The 20,096-nt window shown below is 40.5% G+C and overlaps 1 protein-coding gene across 1 annotated transcript in view; it reads left to right on the forward strand.

The window, feature by feature from the left end:
* Window positions 1-20,096, forward strand: part of LOC118940004 (zinc finger protein 135-like) — a 66,430-nt gene that overhangs the window by 14,562 nt on the left and 31,772 nt on the right. The window contains exon 4 of the mRNA XM_036947918.1: window positions 7,041-8,075. Coding sequence (XP_036803813.1) covers window positions 7,041-8,075 — 1,035 coding nt within the window. The remainder of the gene's footprint in view (window positions 1-7,040; window positions 8,076-20,096) is intronic.

Here is a 20,096-nt window from a genome sequence, read left to right on the forward strand (position 1 = left end):
TTGTCAACAAGACATTTGTGGAGTGGTTGAAAACCGAGTTTTAATGACTCCAACCTAAGCGTATGTAAACATCCTTTGTATAGCCTCCACTCTGTACTGGTACCCCCTGTATATAGCCTCCACATTGACTCGGTACTGGTACCTCCTGTATATAGCCTCCACATTGACTCTGTACTGGTACCCCCTGTATATAGTCTCCACATTGACTCGGTACTGGTACCTCCTGTATATAGCCTCCACATTGACTCTGTACTGGTACCCCCTGTATATAGTCTCCACATTGATTCGGTACTGGTACCCCCTGTACTAGCCTCCACATTGACTCTGTACTGGTACCTCCTGTATATAGCCTCCACATTGACACTGTGCTGGTACCTCCTCTATATATATCCTCTGATTGAGAACCAATCTAGGCAACCATAGACTTACCTAGACACCTAACATGAACACAACCCCATAAATCTAATAAACCCCTAGACAAGACGAAACACATACATCACCCATGTCACACCCTGGCCTAACCAAAATAATAAAGAAAACAAAGATAACTAAGGCAAGGGCGTGACAGTACCCCCCCCCCCCCCCCCCCCCCCCCCCCCAAAGGTGCGGACTCCCGGCCGCACACCTAAACCCATAGGAGAGGGTCTGGGTGGGCGTCTGTCCACTGTGGCGGGACGTGGACGCCACTCTACCATAGTCTTAGTCCGCTTTCCTAGCGTCATTTGAGTGGCGACCCTCGCCGCCGACCTTGGCCTAGTAACCCTAACAAAGGGCCCACCTGGACTGAGGGCTGCCTCATTACTGAGGAAGCTCAGGACCGAGGGGTACCTCAGGCCTGAGCTACCCCTCGGTACTGAGCTACTTTTTAAAACTTTTTATTTTGGGAATATTTTCTCAACCCTTATTTTTCTTATCTACGTTGTTGGTTAAGGGCTTGTCAGTAAGCATTTCACGTTAAGATCTACACCTGTTGTATTCAGCGCATGTGACAAATAATATTTGATTGTAACTAAATATGCAGTTTCAATGTTACGGTCTTTGATTCAATTATATTTCTGAAACTCAGGCTGTGTGTGTTTATCTGCGTCATTCCTTGATCATTCCTTGTGGTCCTGTAGCTCAGTTGGTGGAGTATAGTGCTTGTTAAACCAGGGTAGTGGGTTTGATTCCTGGGACCACCCATATGTTAATTGTTTGCAAACATGACTGCAAATCCCTTTAGATAAAAGTGTCTGCTAAATGGCAGATATATCCACTGATTATACCAAACATTTCGAACACCTTCCTAATATGAAGTTGGACCCTCCTCTTTCTCCCTCAGATTAGCCTCAATTCGTCGGGGCATGGACTCTACAAGGTGTCGAAAGCTTTCCACAGGGATGCTGGCCCATGTTGACTCCAATGCTTCCCACAAATGTGTCAAATTGGCTGGGTGTCCTTTGGGTGCAGTGGGGTCTCCTCAGAGGAGGAAGGGGAGGACCATCGTCCTCAGTTATTTTCAGAAAAATTAAAATGGTAAAATATTTAAAAGTGGTCCTTTTTAGATAAAACCATACTAAATATAATCACGTCACCAAATAATTTATTAAAACATATTATTTTGCATCCTCCATCCTCCTCTGGGTACATTGACTTCAATACAAAACCTAGGAGGCTCATGGTTCTCAAGCCCTTCCATAGACTTACACAGTAATTATGACAACTTCCGGAGGACGTCCTCCAACCTATCAGAGCTCTTGCAGCATGAACTGACATGATGTCCAACCAATGAAAGGATCAAAGAATGTATCTAGTACTGAAAGCATAAGCTACAGCTAGCTAGCACTGCAGTGCATAACATGTGGTGAGTAGTTGACTAAAAGAGATAAAAATACAATAGTTGAACAGTTTTGAACAAATTATTTTATTCCAAAATGAAGGAGAAGCGAGAGAGAGATATTTCGTCATTTATTTTCCACTTTCATTTTCACTTACTTAGCTAGCAAATGCAGCTATCTAGTTTAGTCTACTCAAACACTTGGCTCAAACAGAGGGATGCTATGTTAGCTAGCTGGCTATGACTATCCAACACAACACTGGAACTTTTCCAAGTCAAGGCAAGCTTTTGGTTTTACTAATTTATTGCCACTGGGACCCGCCAAGGTAAGTGCTAAACTGCTTACTGACTGTACACTGTAACGTTACTGCATGATTGTAGCAGGTTTACTAACGAGTTAGTTCTATTAGCTCTGTTGACTATGATGTTACTTTAGCTAATATGGTGACAACAATGTAAGCTGTGTGTTTCAGTTATGAAATGGTTTGGCTTGGAAAGGTTTTTTCGCCTGGTCACATACAGCGGATGTGTTGTGCATTGAAGTACAGAAACAAAGGGAGAAGGTGATAAGAGGAGAGCACATAGATGCAAGAAGGAATACAACGTGTCTGTAATGAAAGTGAACTGTGTTTTTGCATGATCAGGGGTGTATTCATTCCGCCGATTCTGTTGACAAACGTTTAAATGGAACAAAACGGGGATAAACATACCTGAATTTGTCCAGTGATATCTCTATTTCAGCTAGATGCAGGCGAGAGTGTGCAAGGCAGTATTGAATGTGTCACTGTCTGTTAACCTGTCTCCCCCTTCATCTACACGGATTGAAGTGGATTTAACTAGTGACATCAGTAAGGGATCATAGCTTTAGCCTGGATTCACCTAGTCTTTCTAAGTCATGGAAGGAGCAGCTGTTCTTAATGTTTTGTCTACCCAGTGTAAAGCACTACAGATAATCAAGTGCTATTTGCATGTGATGCATTTGTTCTGTTGTTTACAGGATGATTTGTATCTTATAGAGCGTGGCTTTAAGGGAAGAGTGTGGTCACATGTAGATAAAAAAGAATGTGAAAAATTAACAGAGAAAATGTATATCAACACACTACCTATTCATAGAAGTATTTATTAATCATCTACATATTCATATTAAGCTTCTACGTCAGTGTACAGGAACGTATTATTTGGAAGAGAAAATGTATCAGCTTATTGTTAAATTATTATGACGTTCTTTCCAATACAAAAAGTGTAGTAACTGTTTCCAAACTGCGTTACCGACTCCAGTCAGCAGATGGCGATGGGCGTCTTTCAGTTGACTCTTCTTTCGTGACGTATAATGGACTGGACGGACGCTTCTTCAGGAACAACAAGGCGCCAACTCTTTCAACCACCTCGATAGCTTGCTAGACAACATAAAAACTGAAAGATTGACGTTTTAGACCATGTTAATGTACATTAGCTAATCTCAGTGTTTTCAACAAGTTTCGGTTGACGTATCAACTGGTTCAATTTGCAAACGTGTTAAAGATTGATACTGAGCCTAGCACTAGGCTAGACGCTAATGCTAGCTAGCTAGATAACATCCCTGACCATGAGCTCACTAAACTACTCCTCCCTTGCTAATGAAGAGGGAGTCTGCTGTATGGAGAAAGAATCTTTCAGAATGAAAAAGGAGGAAGAGGAGGCTGTTATAGTGAAAGAAGAGAAAGAACCGTTTAGAGAGGAAGAGGATGCTGTCTCAATAAAGGTGAAGGAGGAAGACGTTTTGGGGGTGAAAGAGGAAGAGACCGAATATGAGATTAACACCAGTGAGTACTGTCTTTAACAGGGACACAAACTATGCCGTTGTTGAACTAATGTGTGGTTTTAAAGTGGCATTCTACTGAAGTTCTACACTTGAATATGTTGTTCAGTACTGTAGGAATTGTTAAAGGGTCAATCTGCCATTGGTTCATATATTTTAGGGACTTTTCAATTAGATGTATTGAATTTTCCATGTGGTCTATATTGAAGTTCCCCTCATCTAATATAACAGGCTTTTAAAATTCTATATTGGTGCATATTTTCTACTTAAAATAACAAAGGGATGCAAAAGCCACCCATTTTGTGGAACGACCCTTTTACATTTGCATCACAAACACTATTTTAGGAAATCATGATGAAAGTGGCCATTTTAGACATATGCATGCCTCTTGTAACTCTATGATTGCAATAGATGGTCATAAGTTTACGATCTGTTTGATGTCCTCGTTCACACAGAAGAGAGACATGACTATGGTGGATCCTCTGGGGAGCCTCAACAACATCCTGATGCTGACGAGGAAGAGAAGAGTCTCTCCAGATCAGAACACCAGATGGTACAGCTTGGTCTGGCCAGCTTGCTCTCTCTGGGTCTGGGATGGGTTTCTGTAAAACACTTCATGTCAACAGTGGCATCAGCAGGTCTAGCATACAGCTTGGTCTGGTCTAGCATACAGCTTGGTCTGGTCTAGCATACAGCTTGATCTCTCTGGGTCTGGGCTGGGTTTCTGTAAATCACTTCATGACATCAGCATCCATAATGATGTGCGTCCGTGTCCCCTCTTTATGGTTACCAGGACAACGCTAGCCCTTCCTCCCTCCCGGAGTCCCTGTATCGTGCCTCTCCTGGTAGCACCTTACTGCTGGGTAGGAAGAGGTTGTCTGTGCTGCTGGTGGACTGCAGGAAAACAACAGGGCTGAGTGGAACTGTGAGAGGAGGAGCAGAGAAGAAAGGAGCAGATTTGACACATCAAAGTAAGTGCTGTAGTTTAGTTTGAACAAATACAATAGATCTGTTACCAGGAAGATAGACTGGTATCTGCTACCAGGATAACCAGCAGAGTTCTGTTAGTTGACAGGTATATGGATGTTATGAATATAACACTGAGAAAGGATTCTGCCAATGAAAAGAGAGAAACCAATTGACCATATAAAACCTTGATGAAAGTTAGCTTCGGAGAGAAGGTTTTAATGATCAAGAGAAAGTTTCAAGATGATCCAATGTAAGGTGCTTGTTTTACAAAAACTTTTCCTTAAAACATTATGGATGTTACATTGCCTGTCGCAGTCAACGCCCCTATCTTTACAAGACTGTAGAACAGGCAAACTAAACTCAAGACTTTGGTCATTAATTAACTAGTACTGAAGAAAAGCTGTGATCAGGCTGCCCACTCAAGCAAAAGCTTCGAACTGTAACCAGTGCCGGCAACCTTGTTCAGGTTATCAATCAACCTACCAGGGTAGTGACAAACAGTAGAGGAATGAAATCATCAACATGGTTTGATCATATCTTTACTAATGCTGCAGAAATGGGGTTTAAAGCAGCTATGAAAGTTATATACAGTATATCACAAAAGTGAGTACACCCCTCACATTTTTGTAAATATTTAGGTATATCTTTTCATGTGACAACACTGAAGAAATGACACTTTTCTACAATGTAAAGTAGTGAGTGTACAGCTTGTATAACAGTGTACATTTGCTGTCCCCTCAAAATAACTCCACACACAGCCATTAATGTCTAAACCGCTGGCAACAAAAGTGAGTACACCCCTAAGTGAAAATGTCCAAAATGGGCCCAATTAGCCATTTTCCCTCCCCGGTGTCATGTGACTCGTTAGTGTTACAAGGGCTCAGGTGTGACTGGGGAGCAGGTGTGTTAAATTTGGTGTCATCGCTCTCACACTCCCTCATACTGACTGGTCACTGGAAGTTCAACATGGCACCTCATGGCAGAGGTCTCTCTGAGGATCTGAGAAAAATTATTGTTGCTCTACATAAAGATGGCCTGGGCTATAAGAAGATTGCCAAGACCCTGAAACTGAGCTGCAGCACGGTGGCCAAGACCATACGGCGGTTTTACTGGACAGGTTCCACTCAGAACAGGCCTCGCCATGGTCGACCAAAGAAGTTGAGTGCACGTGCTCAGCGTCATATCCAGAGGTTGTGTTTGGGAAATAGACGTATGAGTGCTGCCAGCATTGCTGCAGAGGTTGAAGGGGTGAGGGGTCAGCCTGTCAGTGCTCAGACCATACGCCGTACACTGCATCAAATTGGTCTGCATGGCTGTCGTGCCAGAAGGAAGCCTCTTCTAAAGATGATGCATAAGAAAGTCCGCAAACAGTTTGCTGAAGACAAGCAGACTAAGGACATGGATTACTGGACCATGTCCTGTGGTCTGATGAGACCAAGAAACTTATTTGGTTCAGATGGTGTCAAGCGTGTGTGGCGGCAACCAGGTGAGGAGTACAAAGACAAGTGTGTCTTGCCTACAGTCAAGCGTGGTGGTGGGAGTGTCATGGTCTGGTGCTGCATGAGTGCTGCCGGTACTGGGGAGCTACAGTTCATTGAGGGAAGCATGAATGCCAAGATGTACTGTGACATACATACAACATGATAACGACCCCAAACACACCTCCAAGACGACCACTGCCTTGCTAAAGAAGCTGAGGGTAAAGGTGATGGACTGGCCAAACATGTCTCTAGACCTAAACCCTATTGAGCATCTGTGGGGCATCCTCAAATGGAAGGTGGAGGAGTGCAAGGTCTCTAACATCCACCAGCTCCGTGATGTCGTCATGGAGGAGTGGAAGAGGACTCCAGTGGCAACCTGTGAAGCTCTGGTGAACTCCATGCCCAAGAGGGTTAAGGCAGTGATGCAGAAAATGATGGTGGGTGGCCACACAAAATATTGACACTTTGGGCCCAATTTGGACATTCTCACTTTTGTTGCCAGCAGTTTAGACATTAATGTGTGTTAAGTTATTTTGAGGGGACAGCAAATTTACACTGTTAAACAAGCTGTACACTCACTAATTTACATTGTTGCAAAGTGTCATTTCTTCAGTGTTGTCACATGAAAAGATATACTCAAATATTTACAAAAATGTGAGGGGTGTACTCACTTTTGTGATATACTGTATTTAGAACCACCTGCTTGATAGGAATCCAGCAACGTCTGTGTCTTGAGTGTCATAGAATTGTCTGTTTTTTGTGTTCTGACTTGTAAAACAGGATGAATAAAATAAGTAATGTAAACATAGCAGTAATTACCAGGAAGCTCTACATTTGTTTTAAAATCACACTAAGATTGTTAAAACTGGCCTCAGGTTATTGAGAGATCTGATTAGGATTTACTCTCGTAGCAAGGTTGTTTTATCATGTGGTTTCATTCAGGTCCCTATTTTTTTTAAACACTTGTCTTTGGCAGGAGAAAGACCAGACTCAGAGGAACCAGAGCCAGGGACGTCCAAACCAGCAAGACGACACCAGTGCTCCCACTGTGGAAAGGGTTGTAACCGGTTATGGGACGTGAAACAACATGAGAAAATACACACAGGGGAGAAGACTTACCACTGCTCCCAGTGTGGAAAGAGTTTTAACCAGAAAGCACACCTGAAAGCTCATGAGAGAATACACACAGGGGAGAAGCCTTACCACTGCTCCCAGTGTGGAAAGTGTTTCAACCGGCCAGGGCATCTGAAACTGCACGAGAGAATACACACAGGGGAGAAGCCTTATCACTGCTCCCGGTGTGGAAATAGTTTTAACGATTTAGGGAAACTGAAACGACATGAGAGAATACACACATGGAAGAAGCCTTATCACTGCTCCCAGTGTGGAAAGTGTTTTATTGGTTTAGGGAAACTGAAACGACATGAGAGAATACACACAGGGGAGAAGCCTTACCACTGCTCCCAGTGTGGAAAGGGTTTTAATGAGAAATCAAACCTGAAAGTTCACGAGAGAATACACACAGGGGAGAAGCCTTGCCACTGCTCCCAGTGTGGAAAGAGTTTTAACAATTTAGGGAACCTAAAACAACATGAGAGAATACACACAGGGGAGAGGCCTTACCACTGCTCCCAGTGTGGAAAGTGTTTCAACCGGCCAGGGCATCTGAAACTGCACGAGAGAATACACACAGGGGAGAAGCCTTATCACTGCTCCCGGTGTGGAAATAGTTTTAACGATTTAGGGAAACTGAAACGACATGAGAGAATACACACAGGGAAGAAGCCTTATCACTGCTCCCAGTGTGGAAAGAGTTTTATCGGTTTAGGGAAACTGAAACGACATGAGAGAATACACACAGGGGAGAAGCCTTACCACTGCTCCCAGTGTGGAAAGGGTTTTAATGAGAAATCAAACCTGAAAGTTCACGAGAGAATACACACAGGGGAGAAGCCTTACCACTGCTCCCAGTGTGGAAAGAGTTTTAACAATTTAGGGACCCTGAAACAACATGAGAGAATACACACAGGGGAGAAGCCTTATCACTGCTCCCAGTGTGGAAAGAGTTTTAACAATTTAGGGAACCTGAAACATCATGAGAAAATACACACAGGTGAGAAGCCTTTCCACTCCTCCCAGCGTGCAAAGCTTTTGCCCATTTAGGAAGCCTGAGAGAACACATGAGACTGCACACAGAGGAGAATGCTTACAAAAGGCCAGACTGTGAGAAAACATATTACTCATAACAGTCACTTAAACGTCTTTAGAGAATCCACACAGGAGAGAGAAATGACTTCTCTTAGCGTGTATATTGATATTTCACATCACATTGACTTAAAATTCATCAGAGAACACACACAGTGCTCCCGTTGTCTTATATTGTACACTGACAATGTGTTTACCTGTTTTTACCATATTAAATTGTTTCTTCCAATTATTGATAAACATGTACCTGTTAAGAAACTGACTGTTAGAACTGTTAAGGCTCCATGGATTGATGAGGAATTTAAAAACTGTATGGTCATTGGTAAAAATAGAAAAGACTTGAGGTCCTGGAAAGAGTTTTAACCAGAAAGGACACCTGAACCAACAGGGGAAAATACACACAGGGGAGAAGCCTTAACACTGCTTAACACTGCGATTTGGTTGGGTTGTGTATCGGAGGACGCATGACTTTGACCTTCGTCTTTCCCGAGCCCGTACGGGAGTTGTAGCGATGAGACAAGATTGTAGCTACTAACAATTAGATACCACGATATTGGGGAGAAAAAGGGAGGTAAAATTAAACATTTAAAAAATTAAAACACATGAGACTGCACACAGGGGAGAAGCTTTACCACTGCTCCCAGTGTGCAAAGTGTTTGCCCATTTAGGAAGCCTGAAAGAATACATGAGAAGGCTTACAAAATACTCAGACTGTGGGAAAACATATTACTCATCACAGTCACTTCAACGTCATAAGAGAATCCACACAAAAGAGAAGAATTACTTGTAATATTGATATTTCACATCACATTGACTTAAAATGAATCAGAGAACATACACAGTGCTCCTGTTGTCTTATATTGTTGACTAAGAATGTGTTTACTTGTTTTTACCAGATGAAAGTGAATTGTACAAAGTATACTTAAACATATAGTTGTTTGTTTCTATTAGAAAACATGAATTGAATATGGAGAATGTCAGTTTGAATATAGAGTAGATCAGATTCCATGTGTTTAAATGGTCCTTTTTTAAACTCTGACTGTGTGTTTATCTGGGTGTGTCATTCCTCCAGCACTACAGATAATCAAGTGATATTTGGATGTGATGCATTAGTTCCATTGTTGACGTTTGTATTGTTGCCCACTGATGATTTAATGAAATGAAAATGTTAGTTGTTTGTGTGTCCACAAAACTGAGTATGTGACTAACCTTGTGAAATGTATTATAAGCTCCTGTTCTTGGGAGTATCATCCTGTGTTGCAAACCAATTTACACCTGTGTCCTTGTATGAATAAAGTCCCGCCCAGGAATAGGAAACTATAAAGATATGTGCTCATCACCCAATGCTTCAGGAATTCAGACTGTCTACACTGCGCTGTGTAACTCTGTTATTCTCTCTGAGCTCAGAAATAAAGAATCTTGGTTTGACTTGGACTCCAGCAGATCCTTATTTTATAATATCCACCACAACTCTCCCACGGATTGCTATTTATCATTGTCTCAATGAAGAGTTCTTTGTTTTACTTTCCTGGGGGCATTTACAAACCTCCCACTGGTTGAATAAACGTTGTTACCCGATTGATGAGATTATCATGGGTGAGAGCAATTTTTTTATTTGTCAAATGGCAACCAAGCATCTGTCATCATGTCACCAGAATAAGACCCTCAAAATGTATTGGAATGGAGCATCGAGCTCATCACGTGCAGTTTCACCCACCTGTGAAGTTCATAACTTATTTCATCTGTAGCCTAATAAACGACATGGGTTCCCGAATCGTAGTGGGAGAACCACACAAGATATCATCATGTGACTCCAAGTTAACTAAGATGTGATGGTTGTTATATAAATATTTGCGCATGAATAGTATGGTGACATCTTAGTGGGGCTTGAAATAAATAGGATTATTAATCATAAAATCCTATAGCAACAATACACTGCAGCTTTGACATCAAGAAGAGAATGGGCTGATGGGTGGTGGTGCTACTCTATAGGTAAGGCTGTTCAATATGATCAATACACACAATAGGTTGACTAGGGAGGTGATGTACCACAGTCAAAGTCCTGCCATAAGAGCTAAGAGACTAATATTTGTGGTTAGGTTGATCAGTAGCCAGTTATTCTCAAACCAGTTACAAAAAAAATTGACTTCTTTTTAAATTGTATATCTTAGTTGTTCCATAGAAAGTATCTGTGAGGGGGAAAATTGTGTTTATACGCTAACATCCAAGCTAAAATCGACTTATAGAATTTGACCAATTTTACTAGGATTTTATCAACATCGAAATGACATCAAAGCAAAAAATTCTAAACCACTACCAGAGTCAAATAAATACTAAGGGCATGACATTCCAAATACTGTTCTGGTTCATAATATACTTCAGATTCCAATTTATTTTAAAAGTATTATTTAGAGTATTGAAATCTAAAAGACCTCCTTGTTCTTGGGTATTAGTGAGAATATCTTTCCGTAGATAGTGCGCGCTAAGTGGCGTTTCGATTGGTGACGTCACTTGCTCTGACACCTTGAAGTAGTGGTTCCCGCTTTTGTGGAGCGATGGGTAACGATGCTTCGTGGGTGACTGATGTTGATGCGTGCAGAGGGTCCCTGGTTCGCGCCCGGGTATGGGCGAGGGGACAGATTAAAGTTACACAGTATCAATGTAACACATTTGCTAATTTAACAAGCAAATGACGTTTAAATGAACCAGTAGATAGCGTTTTGAATATAATTATGTTTACCTAAGAGTAAATACACAAGATTGGTCTAAAGAGCTTCAATGTTTTGGTTTTAGGTTTGCTCGCAAAGCACAGCGTGTTTCAATCAGAAGCCTTTTGTCGCTGTTGAAGAAGTCCTCCTGTCACGTCCACTAGATTATACGTCACGCAAGAAGCATCACCTGAAAAACTCATATCGCCATCTGCTGACTGGAGTGGGTAACGCAGTTTGGAAAAAAATGATTTACAATGTTCAGTCTGGCAAACAATGTCATAAGAAGTCATTACATTTTTGTTCTGACTTGCGCTGCAAACTGTGGGACCTTATATAGACAGGTGTGTGCCTTTCCAAATCATGTCCAATCAACTGAAATTACCACAGGTGGACTCCAATCAAGTTGTAGAAACATCTCAAGGATGATCAATGGAAACAAGATGCACCTGAGCTCAATTTCAATTTTCATAGCAAAGGGTCTGAATACTTATGTAAATCAGTTATTTCTGTTTAAAAATACATATACATTTGTAATACTTTCTAAAGGCACTGTATGTATAAACATATATTTTCCTTTGTTTTCCACTAACCCTGTCACCCCTTCCCTGATTGGAGGAAACTAATGCACAACAACTTTTTGGCTTCTAAGTCCAGCTTATACATACTATGTACATTTTACAGACACAGTGTATTATACAATAGTGTTTTATCATTCAGTTACCCTAAACCTCTCCCATCTATCTCTGAAGACCATCCAGTCCTATCCTTCCATTACCCTAAACCTCTCCCATCTATCTCTGAAGACCATCCAGTCCTATCCTTCAGTTACCCTAAACCTCTCCCATCTATCTCTGAAGACCATCCAGTCCTATCCTTCAGTTACCCTAAACCTCTCCCATCCATCTCTGAAGACCATCCAGTCCTATCCTTCAGTTACCCTAAACCTCTCCCATCTATCTCTGAAGACCATCCAGTCCTATCCTTCAGTTACCCTAAACCTCTCCCATATATCTCTGAAGACCATCCAGTCCTATCCTTCAGTTACCCTAAACCTCTCCCATATATCTCTGAAGACCATCCAGTCCTATCCTTCCATTACCCTAAACCTCTCCCATATATCTCTGAAGACCATCCAGTCCTATCCTTCAGTTACCCTAAACCTCTCCCATCTATCTCTGAAGACCACCCAGTCCTATCCTTCAGTTACCCTAAACCTCTCCCATCTATCTCTGAAGACCATCCAGTCCTATCCTTCAGTTACCCTAAACCTCTCCCATCTATCTCTGAAGACCATCCAGTCCTATCCTTCAGTTACCCTAAACCTCTCCCATCTATCTCTGAAGACCACCCCGTTTGATTTCTATTTGCCATATATTTTTAACTGTGATGTTTCACAAAAGTTCTTGACCTTTATATTCTCATAGTTGCTGCAGATAGTAAATTAAAAATAAACATGTTTGCTAAAAGTATTATTATATTATTGTTCAATTGACTATGACTTTTCAAATCCCCCAGTAGTGCTGTCTGCAGAGTTAGCTCCAGGTAAATGTTGTCATTCCTTGACATGCGACCAAAAACAAGCTACATATGGACAGAACTAAAACAAAAGATCTAATGATTCTGTCTCTTCGCAGCCCAATCTACAGAGGTTCATTGTATCCCCCATATATAGAACATTGTATTGGTTGCAATAATTTTGTATAATAATTCAAATTGAAAAGTTCCAAGTTTTGAATCTTGCGTCATTCATAATGTTCTTTAACCAATGTTGGTCTTTAATGCAGGACTGACAGACACGTTTCTTACTTTTTTCCCCTTTCCACCATTTTTGTGGTAATGCTGCAATTAGTTTGGTTGTAATTTTGGGTAGTGCAGACATTTCCATATATTTTTGTTATCTGCATGTGTGACAACTCCACCAGTCCTATTTATGATATAATTTACAACGTTTAAACCTTTTTTATGTATTACATTTTACTTTGATTTTTTTAATCAATTAGTATATTTGAGGTTAACCACAATTTTTTTTAACCTAAATTCCATTTTCTCCTTTTTGTTTTTCCAGGTTTCTGACATGTCCCTGATTTTCTGGTTAACAACAACATTGGATGTTCTAAGTTCACAACAATACTTAAACCACATCAGGAGACCACTTTTGAAGTCTGAGAAAAATCTAAGACATGTTCATTTTTATGTGTAGATACCCTTTAATTGAAGTGACACCAGCAAGAGCCTTGCTTGGTAAGTGGTGGCTGTAGCACACATGTGATTGCAGAGTTTGCTGAACAAATCACAACTGGATTGATGCTAATATTCATTATATATTCTGCCAGGTAGGAACAGACTGCTTTGTTGTTAACATTTAATTGACAAGGTTTGTGGGAAAGCTTTTTCATCAACCAGAAGATGGTTGTCATTAGCATCATCGCTAACAGCTACACATAGTGGATCATTAGCATCATCGCTAACAGCTACACATAGTGGATCATTAGCATCATCGCTAACAGCTACACATAGTGGATCATTAGCATCATCGCTAACAGCTACACATAGTGGTAGACTGCACTCAGACAGGGGCATTTCCTGGCTGGTTAATCTTCAAAAAGTTGAAGGGAAATACAAATCACATAGGCACATTTAATGACAATTTTGAGGCAGAGAGTTCAGAATAACTATATTAAAAAATGAATACAAATTATACCAGGGCACTTTAGAGACTGGAAGGGTAAAGGGGCATGTGCTCTACACAGGTAGAGAGACATACCTGTCCATGTTGCCTTTTGCAAAGTGGGCACTGCTTCATGTGGCAACACCACCACTCACCTAAATAGCCCACATGCCGCTGAGTGAGAAGTTTTTTTTATTGTTTTTGGGCAGAATTATGTGAGGTGTTGTTAGTGATGAGCCTCGGTCCATTTAGCTCGGAATATGCCACCCTCGTCAATCTGTCACCTAATCCTGCCTAATGGGCAGGTCAGCCCTGGAGGAAAGTATTGGCTGTAAGAAGTAAGAGAACATAACATCTGGTTGTTTTTAAATGACTTCTTTTGACGTTGCTTTATTTTTGTTCCGATCTGTGTTGCTCACTCCAGTCAGCAGATGGCGATGTGAGTTTTTCAGGTGATGCTTCTTGCGTGACGTATAATCTAGTGGACGGAACAGGAGGCTTCTTCAACAGAGACAAAAGGCTTCCGTTTCAACCAATGCGGTGGTTTGCTAGCGAACATAGATCCGGAGCATTTAAGCTCTTTAGTCTAATCTTGTGTATATTATTCTTAGTGTTTAGAACACAATTCTGTTTACGCATCTACTTGTTAATTTAAACGTAGTTTGCTTCTTAAATTAGCGAATGTGTTAACTTGATACTGCACAAGGCTAATCGCCCGGAGCATGAGGTCACTAAACTAGACGGAGAAAGATCTGGTGAAAGGAGAGGAAGAAGCTTTCAGAATGGAAGAGGAGGCTATCACATTGAAACAAGAGGATGATATTACAGGGAAAGAGGAAGATGGGAAAGAGGTTGTCAGAGTGGAAAATGAGAAGGTAGAATCTTTCAGAATCAAAAAGGATGAAGATCCCGTAACATTGAAGAAGGAGAATATAGTGAAAGAAGAGGAAGAACCTTTCAGAATCAAAAATGAGGAAGATGCCGTAACATTGAAGGAGGAGAATGTAGCGAAAGAAGAGGAAGAACCTTTTGGAGTAAAAGAGGAAGAGGAGGATATCTCAATAAAAGAGGACGACGTTTTAGGAGTGAAAAGGGAGGAGTCAGAATATCCGATTTCCATCCGTGAGTACTGTCTTAAAAACAGGGGCACAAACGATGCAATTGTTGAACTAATGTGGTTTTAAATGGGGGATTCTACTGAAGTTCTACACTTGAATATGTTGTTCAGTACTGCCATTGGTACATATATTTTTTTAAATTAGATGTATTTTATTCTCCATGTGGTCTATATTAAAGCTCACTTCATCTTGTATAACAGGATTCTACAATCCAATTCTGGTGCATCATTTCTACATAAAATATCAAAGGGATGTAAAAGACACCCATTTCATGGAACGACCCTTTCACACTTGCATCACAAACAGTATTTTTTTTAAAGGCATAAATTTAGGCCCTTTTTAGACATATTAATGGCTCTGGTAAGACCCTGTGATCGCAATAGAAGATCATAGGTTGACTGTCTGTTTGATGTTGTCATTCACACAGGTGAGAGACATGACGATCCTGGATCCTCTGGGGAGCCTCAACAACATCCTGATGCTGACGAGGCAGAGAAGAGTCTCTCCAGATCAGAACACCAGATGGTACAGCTTGGTCTGGTCTAGCATACAGCTTGGTCTATCTGGGTCTGGGCTGGGTTTCTGTAAAGCACATAATGACATGTGTCTGTGTCCCCTCTTTATGGTTACTAGGACAATGCTAGCCCTTCCTCCCTCCCGGAGTCCCCGCGTCGTGCCTCTCCCGGTAGCACCTTACTGCTGGGTATGAAGAGTTTGTCTGTGCTGCTGGTGGACTGCAGGAAAACAATGGGGCTGAGTGGAACTGTGAGAGGAGGAGAAGAGAAGAAAGGATCAGATTTGACTCATCAAAGTAAGTGCTGTAGTTTAGTTTGAACAAATACAATAGATCTGCCCACCGGTATCTGTTACCAGGATAACCAGCAGAGTTCTGTTAGTTGACAGGAAGATAGACTGGTGTATATGGATGTAATGAATATCATAACACTGAAAAAGGATTCTGCCAATGAAAAGAGAGAAACCAATAGACCATATAAAACCTTGATGAAAGGTAGCTTTGGAGAGAAAGTTTCAAGATGATCCAATGTAAGGTGCTTGTTTTACAAAAACTTTTCCTTAAAACATTATGGATGTTACATTGCCTGTCGCAGTCAAACCCCCTATCTTTACTAGACTGTAGAACAGGCAAACTAAACTCAAGACACTGTTAATTAATTAACTAATACTGGAGGAAAGCTGTGATCAGGCTGCCCACTCAAGAGAAAGCTTCAAACTGTAACCAGTGCCGGCAACCTTCAGGTTGTTCAGGTTATCAATCAACCTACCAGGGTAGTTACAAACAGTAGAGGAATGAAATCATCAACATGGTTTGATCATATCTTTACTAATGCTGCAGAAATGGGTTTTAAAGCAGTATCCAGATCCACCAGATGTAGTGATCACAATATAGGAGCCATGTCTAGGAAAACCACAGTTCCAAAGGCTGGGACTAATATTGTGTTTAAGAGGTCATACATTTTTGCTATGTTGTTGATGTAAATAATATTTGTTGGTCCGTGGTGTGTAATGAGGAGCAACCAGACACTGCCCGTGACACATTTGAAACTGCTTATACCAGTTACTAATAAGCATGCACCCATTAAGAAAATGACTGTAAAAACTGTTAAATCCACGTGGATTGATGAGGAATTTTAAAAATGATATGATGAAGAGGGAGGCAAAAGAGATGGCATATAGGTCTGGCTGAATAACTGATTGGCAAACCTATTGCAAATTGAGACATCATTTGACTAAACTGAATAAAAATAAGAAAGTACACAATGAAACAAAGATAAATTACATGAAGAATGATAGTAAAAATCTTTGGAGCATCTTCAATGAAATTTTGGGCAAATAAAATCTACAATGACAAGTCACTGGTGTCTGACAACGTGGATGGAAAATTGAAGATAATAGCGGCCGATATTGCCATTCCTATTTGCCTTGTCTTTATTTTAAGCCTACTAGAAAGTGTGTACCCTCAGGCCTGGAGGGAAGCTAAAGTCATTCCACTACCCAAGAATAGTAAAGCTCCCTTTACTGGCTTAAATAGCTGACCAATCAGCCTGTTACCAACCCTTACAATTTTGGGAAAAAAATATTTGACCAGATACAATGCTGTTTTACATTAAACAAATATAGACTTTTAGCTTATAGGGAAGTTCATTCAACAAGCACAGCACTTGCAAATGACTGTTTGGCTGAGAGAAATTGATGATAAAAATGGCTTTACACCCCCTGCTATATTGTGGATAAAGAGTTTTTCTTTGAAAATGTAACCTTTATTTAACTAGGCAAGTCAGTTATAAACAAATTATTTTTTCAATGATGGCCTAGGACTGCCTTGTTCAGGGGCAGAACGACAGAGTTTTACCTTGTCAACTCGGGGATTCGATCCAGCAATCTTTCGGTTAATGGCCTACCGCTCTAACCACTAGGCTACCTGCCGCCCCAGAGCTACCTGTCTAACGGAACACAAAGAGTGTTCTTTAATGGAAGCCTGTACAACAAAATCAAGGTAGAATCAGGAATTCCCCAGGGCAGCTGTTTGGCACCTACTTTTTTCAATCTTTACCAACAACATGCCAATGACATTTGAGTAAAGCCAGTGAGTCTATGTATGCGGATGACTCAACACTGTACCCGTCAGCTACTACAGCGACTGAAATGACTGCAACACTTAACATAGAGCTGCAGTTAGTTTCAGAATGGGTGGCAAGGAATACATATTTCTGATTACCTTAAGTTACATGGCCTACTACGCTAATTCTGTAGCGGTATTGTTAGAGGGGGGTAAATATGAAGATTTTGTTGGGGCGCCAGGCAGGTATTAACCCTAGTTATTAAAGTTAGTTATTACCTATTATAACATTATTATTAAATATTATTAAAACTGAAAGGATGAGAGTAGAATAGATAGAGTAGCGCTTCCAGACACATTCTAAACATGATGGAGACTTAAAGGAGGACTGTAGCATCTAATGATGAAACATTATGCAGTCTTAAAGGAGGACTGTAGCATCTAATGATGAAACATTATGCAGTCTTAAAGGAGGACTGTAGCATCTAATGATGAAACATTATGCAGTCTTAAAGGAGGACTGTAGCATCTAATGATGAAACATTATGGAGTCTTAAAGGAGGACTGTAGCATCTAATGATGAAACATTATGGAGTCTTAAAGGAGGACTGTAGCATCATGAGGTGGTCACTGGGAATTCATTTCAATTAATTGCCTTTTTAGAAGTTAAGTTGTGGAATTTCTTTCCCTATAACCTGTTTGGGATAGGGGGCAGTATTTTCACGTCCGGATGAAAAGCGTTCCCAAAGTAAACTACCTGCTACTCAGGCCCAGAAGCTAGGATATTTATATAATTGGTAGAGTCGAATAGAGAACACTCTAAGGTTTCTAAAACTGTAAAAATAATGTCTGTGAGTTTAACATAACTTATTTGGCAGGTGAAACCCCGTGGACAAACCATCCAGGAGGAATTTTTTGTTGTTGAGGTGACTCTGTTTTCAAATGGTTTTGTGTGGCACTTGGTTGCAGTTCCTATTGCTTCCACTAGATGTCAACAGTCTTTAGAAATTGGTTGATGTTTTTCTTTAGAGAAATTAAGAAGTACGGTTATTCAGAACGAGGGTCCAGCCTAGTGCTCTCTAATGTTTTGATGCGCGCTCCAGGTCACGCGCTTCACGTTGTTTTTATCCGGTATTGAACACAGTTTATCCCGTCTTAAATTTTCTCGATTATTTATGTTTTAAAATACCTAAAGTTAGATTAGGAAAGTTGTTTGAAATGTTTGGACAGCGTTTACAGGTAACTTATTAGATATTTTGTAGTCATGCTGGGTGAGTTGGAACCAGTGTTTTTTTTAATCAAATGCACCAAATAAAAGGAAATTTTGGAGATATAACGACGGAATTAATCGAACAAAAGGACCATTTGTGATGTTTATGGGACATATTGGAGTGCCAACAGAAGAAGCTCTTCAAAGGTAAGGCACAAATTATATTGTTATTTCTGAGGTTTGTGTCGCGCCTGGCGGGTTGAAATATGATTGTCGTGTGTTTGTTTGATGGGGTGCTGTCCTCAGATAATCGCATGGTTCGCTTTTGCCGCAAAGCCTTTCTGAAATCTGACACGGTGGCTAGATTAACAAGAAGTTAAGCTTTGCACTTGTGAATGTATGAAAGTTAAAGTTCAAATAAATAAATATTTTGCACTCTGCAATTTCACCGGATGTTGTCAACGTTCCGCTAGCAGGTTTTAATGTGTTTTAACCTTTTGGAACTACTCCTCCCGTTTCCGGGAGAATTGTCATCAACTACACTAATTAGCATAACGCAACAGACAAAAATTCTTACTAGAAAATATTCATATTCATGAAATCACAAGTGAAATGTAGTGAAACACAGCTTAGCCTTTTGTTAATCACCCTGTCATCTCAGATTTTGAAATTATGCTTTACAGCCAAAGCAAGACAAGCATTTGTGTAAGTTTATCGATAGCCTAGCATAGCATTATGTCCAGCTAGCAGCAGGGAGCTTGGTCACGAAAATCAGAAAAGCAATCCAATTAAATCGTTTACCTTTGAGCTTCGGATGTTTTCACTTGCGAGACTCCCAGTTAGACAGCAAATGTTCATTTTGTTCCATAAAGATTATTTTTTATAGCCAAAATACCTCCGTTTATTCTTCACGTTTTGTTGACAAAAAAACTCAAAATTAGATCCATAATACCGACAGAAACATGGCAAACCTTTTTTATAATCAATCCTCAAGGTGTTTTTCAAATATCTATTTGATAATATATCAACCAGGACAATTGGCTTTTCACGAGGAGCGAGAGGCACAATGGCCGCCTTTGTCTATTACGCACAAATCAATCTGAGAGCCACCACCTGACCACTGACACAATGTTGTCGTTCACGCTCATTTTTCAAAATAAAAACCATGTCTAGTGACTGTAGACACATTAGGGAAGCTATAGAAAAAGGAATCTGGTTGATATCCCTTTCAATGGTCAATAGGGATGCATAGGAACGCAGAGGTTTCAAAATGAGAGTCACTTCCTGATTGGATATTTTTCAGGCTTTCGCCTCCAATATCAGTTATGTTATATTCACAGACAATATTTTTACAGTGTTGGAAACGTTTGTGTTTTCTATCCTAGCTGTCAATTATATGCATATTCTAGCACCTGGTCCTGAGAAATAGCCCGTTTGAACGTTATTTTTCCAAAAATGAAAATAGTGCCCCCTAGTTTCAAGAGTTAATGTGCTATAGCAGGTTTGAATGTATTTGAGCCAATCAGTTGTGTTGTGACAAGG

The sequence above is a fragment of the Oncorhynchus mykiss genome, chromosome 17 (genome assembly GCF_013265735.2).
Source record: "Oncorhynchus mykiss isolate Arlee chromosome 17, USDA_OmykA_1.1, whole genome shotgun sequence".
NCBI classification, from domain to species: domain Eukaryota; kingdom Metazoa; phylum Chordata; class Actinopteri; order Salmoniformes; family Salmonidae; genus Oncorhynchus; species Oncorhynchus mykiss.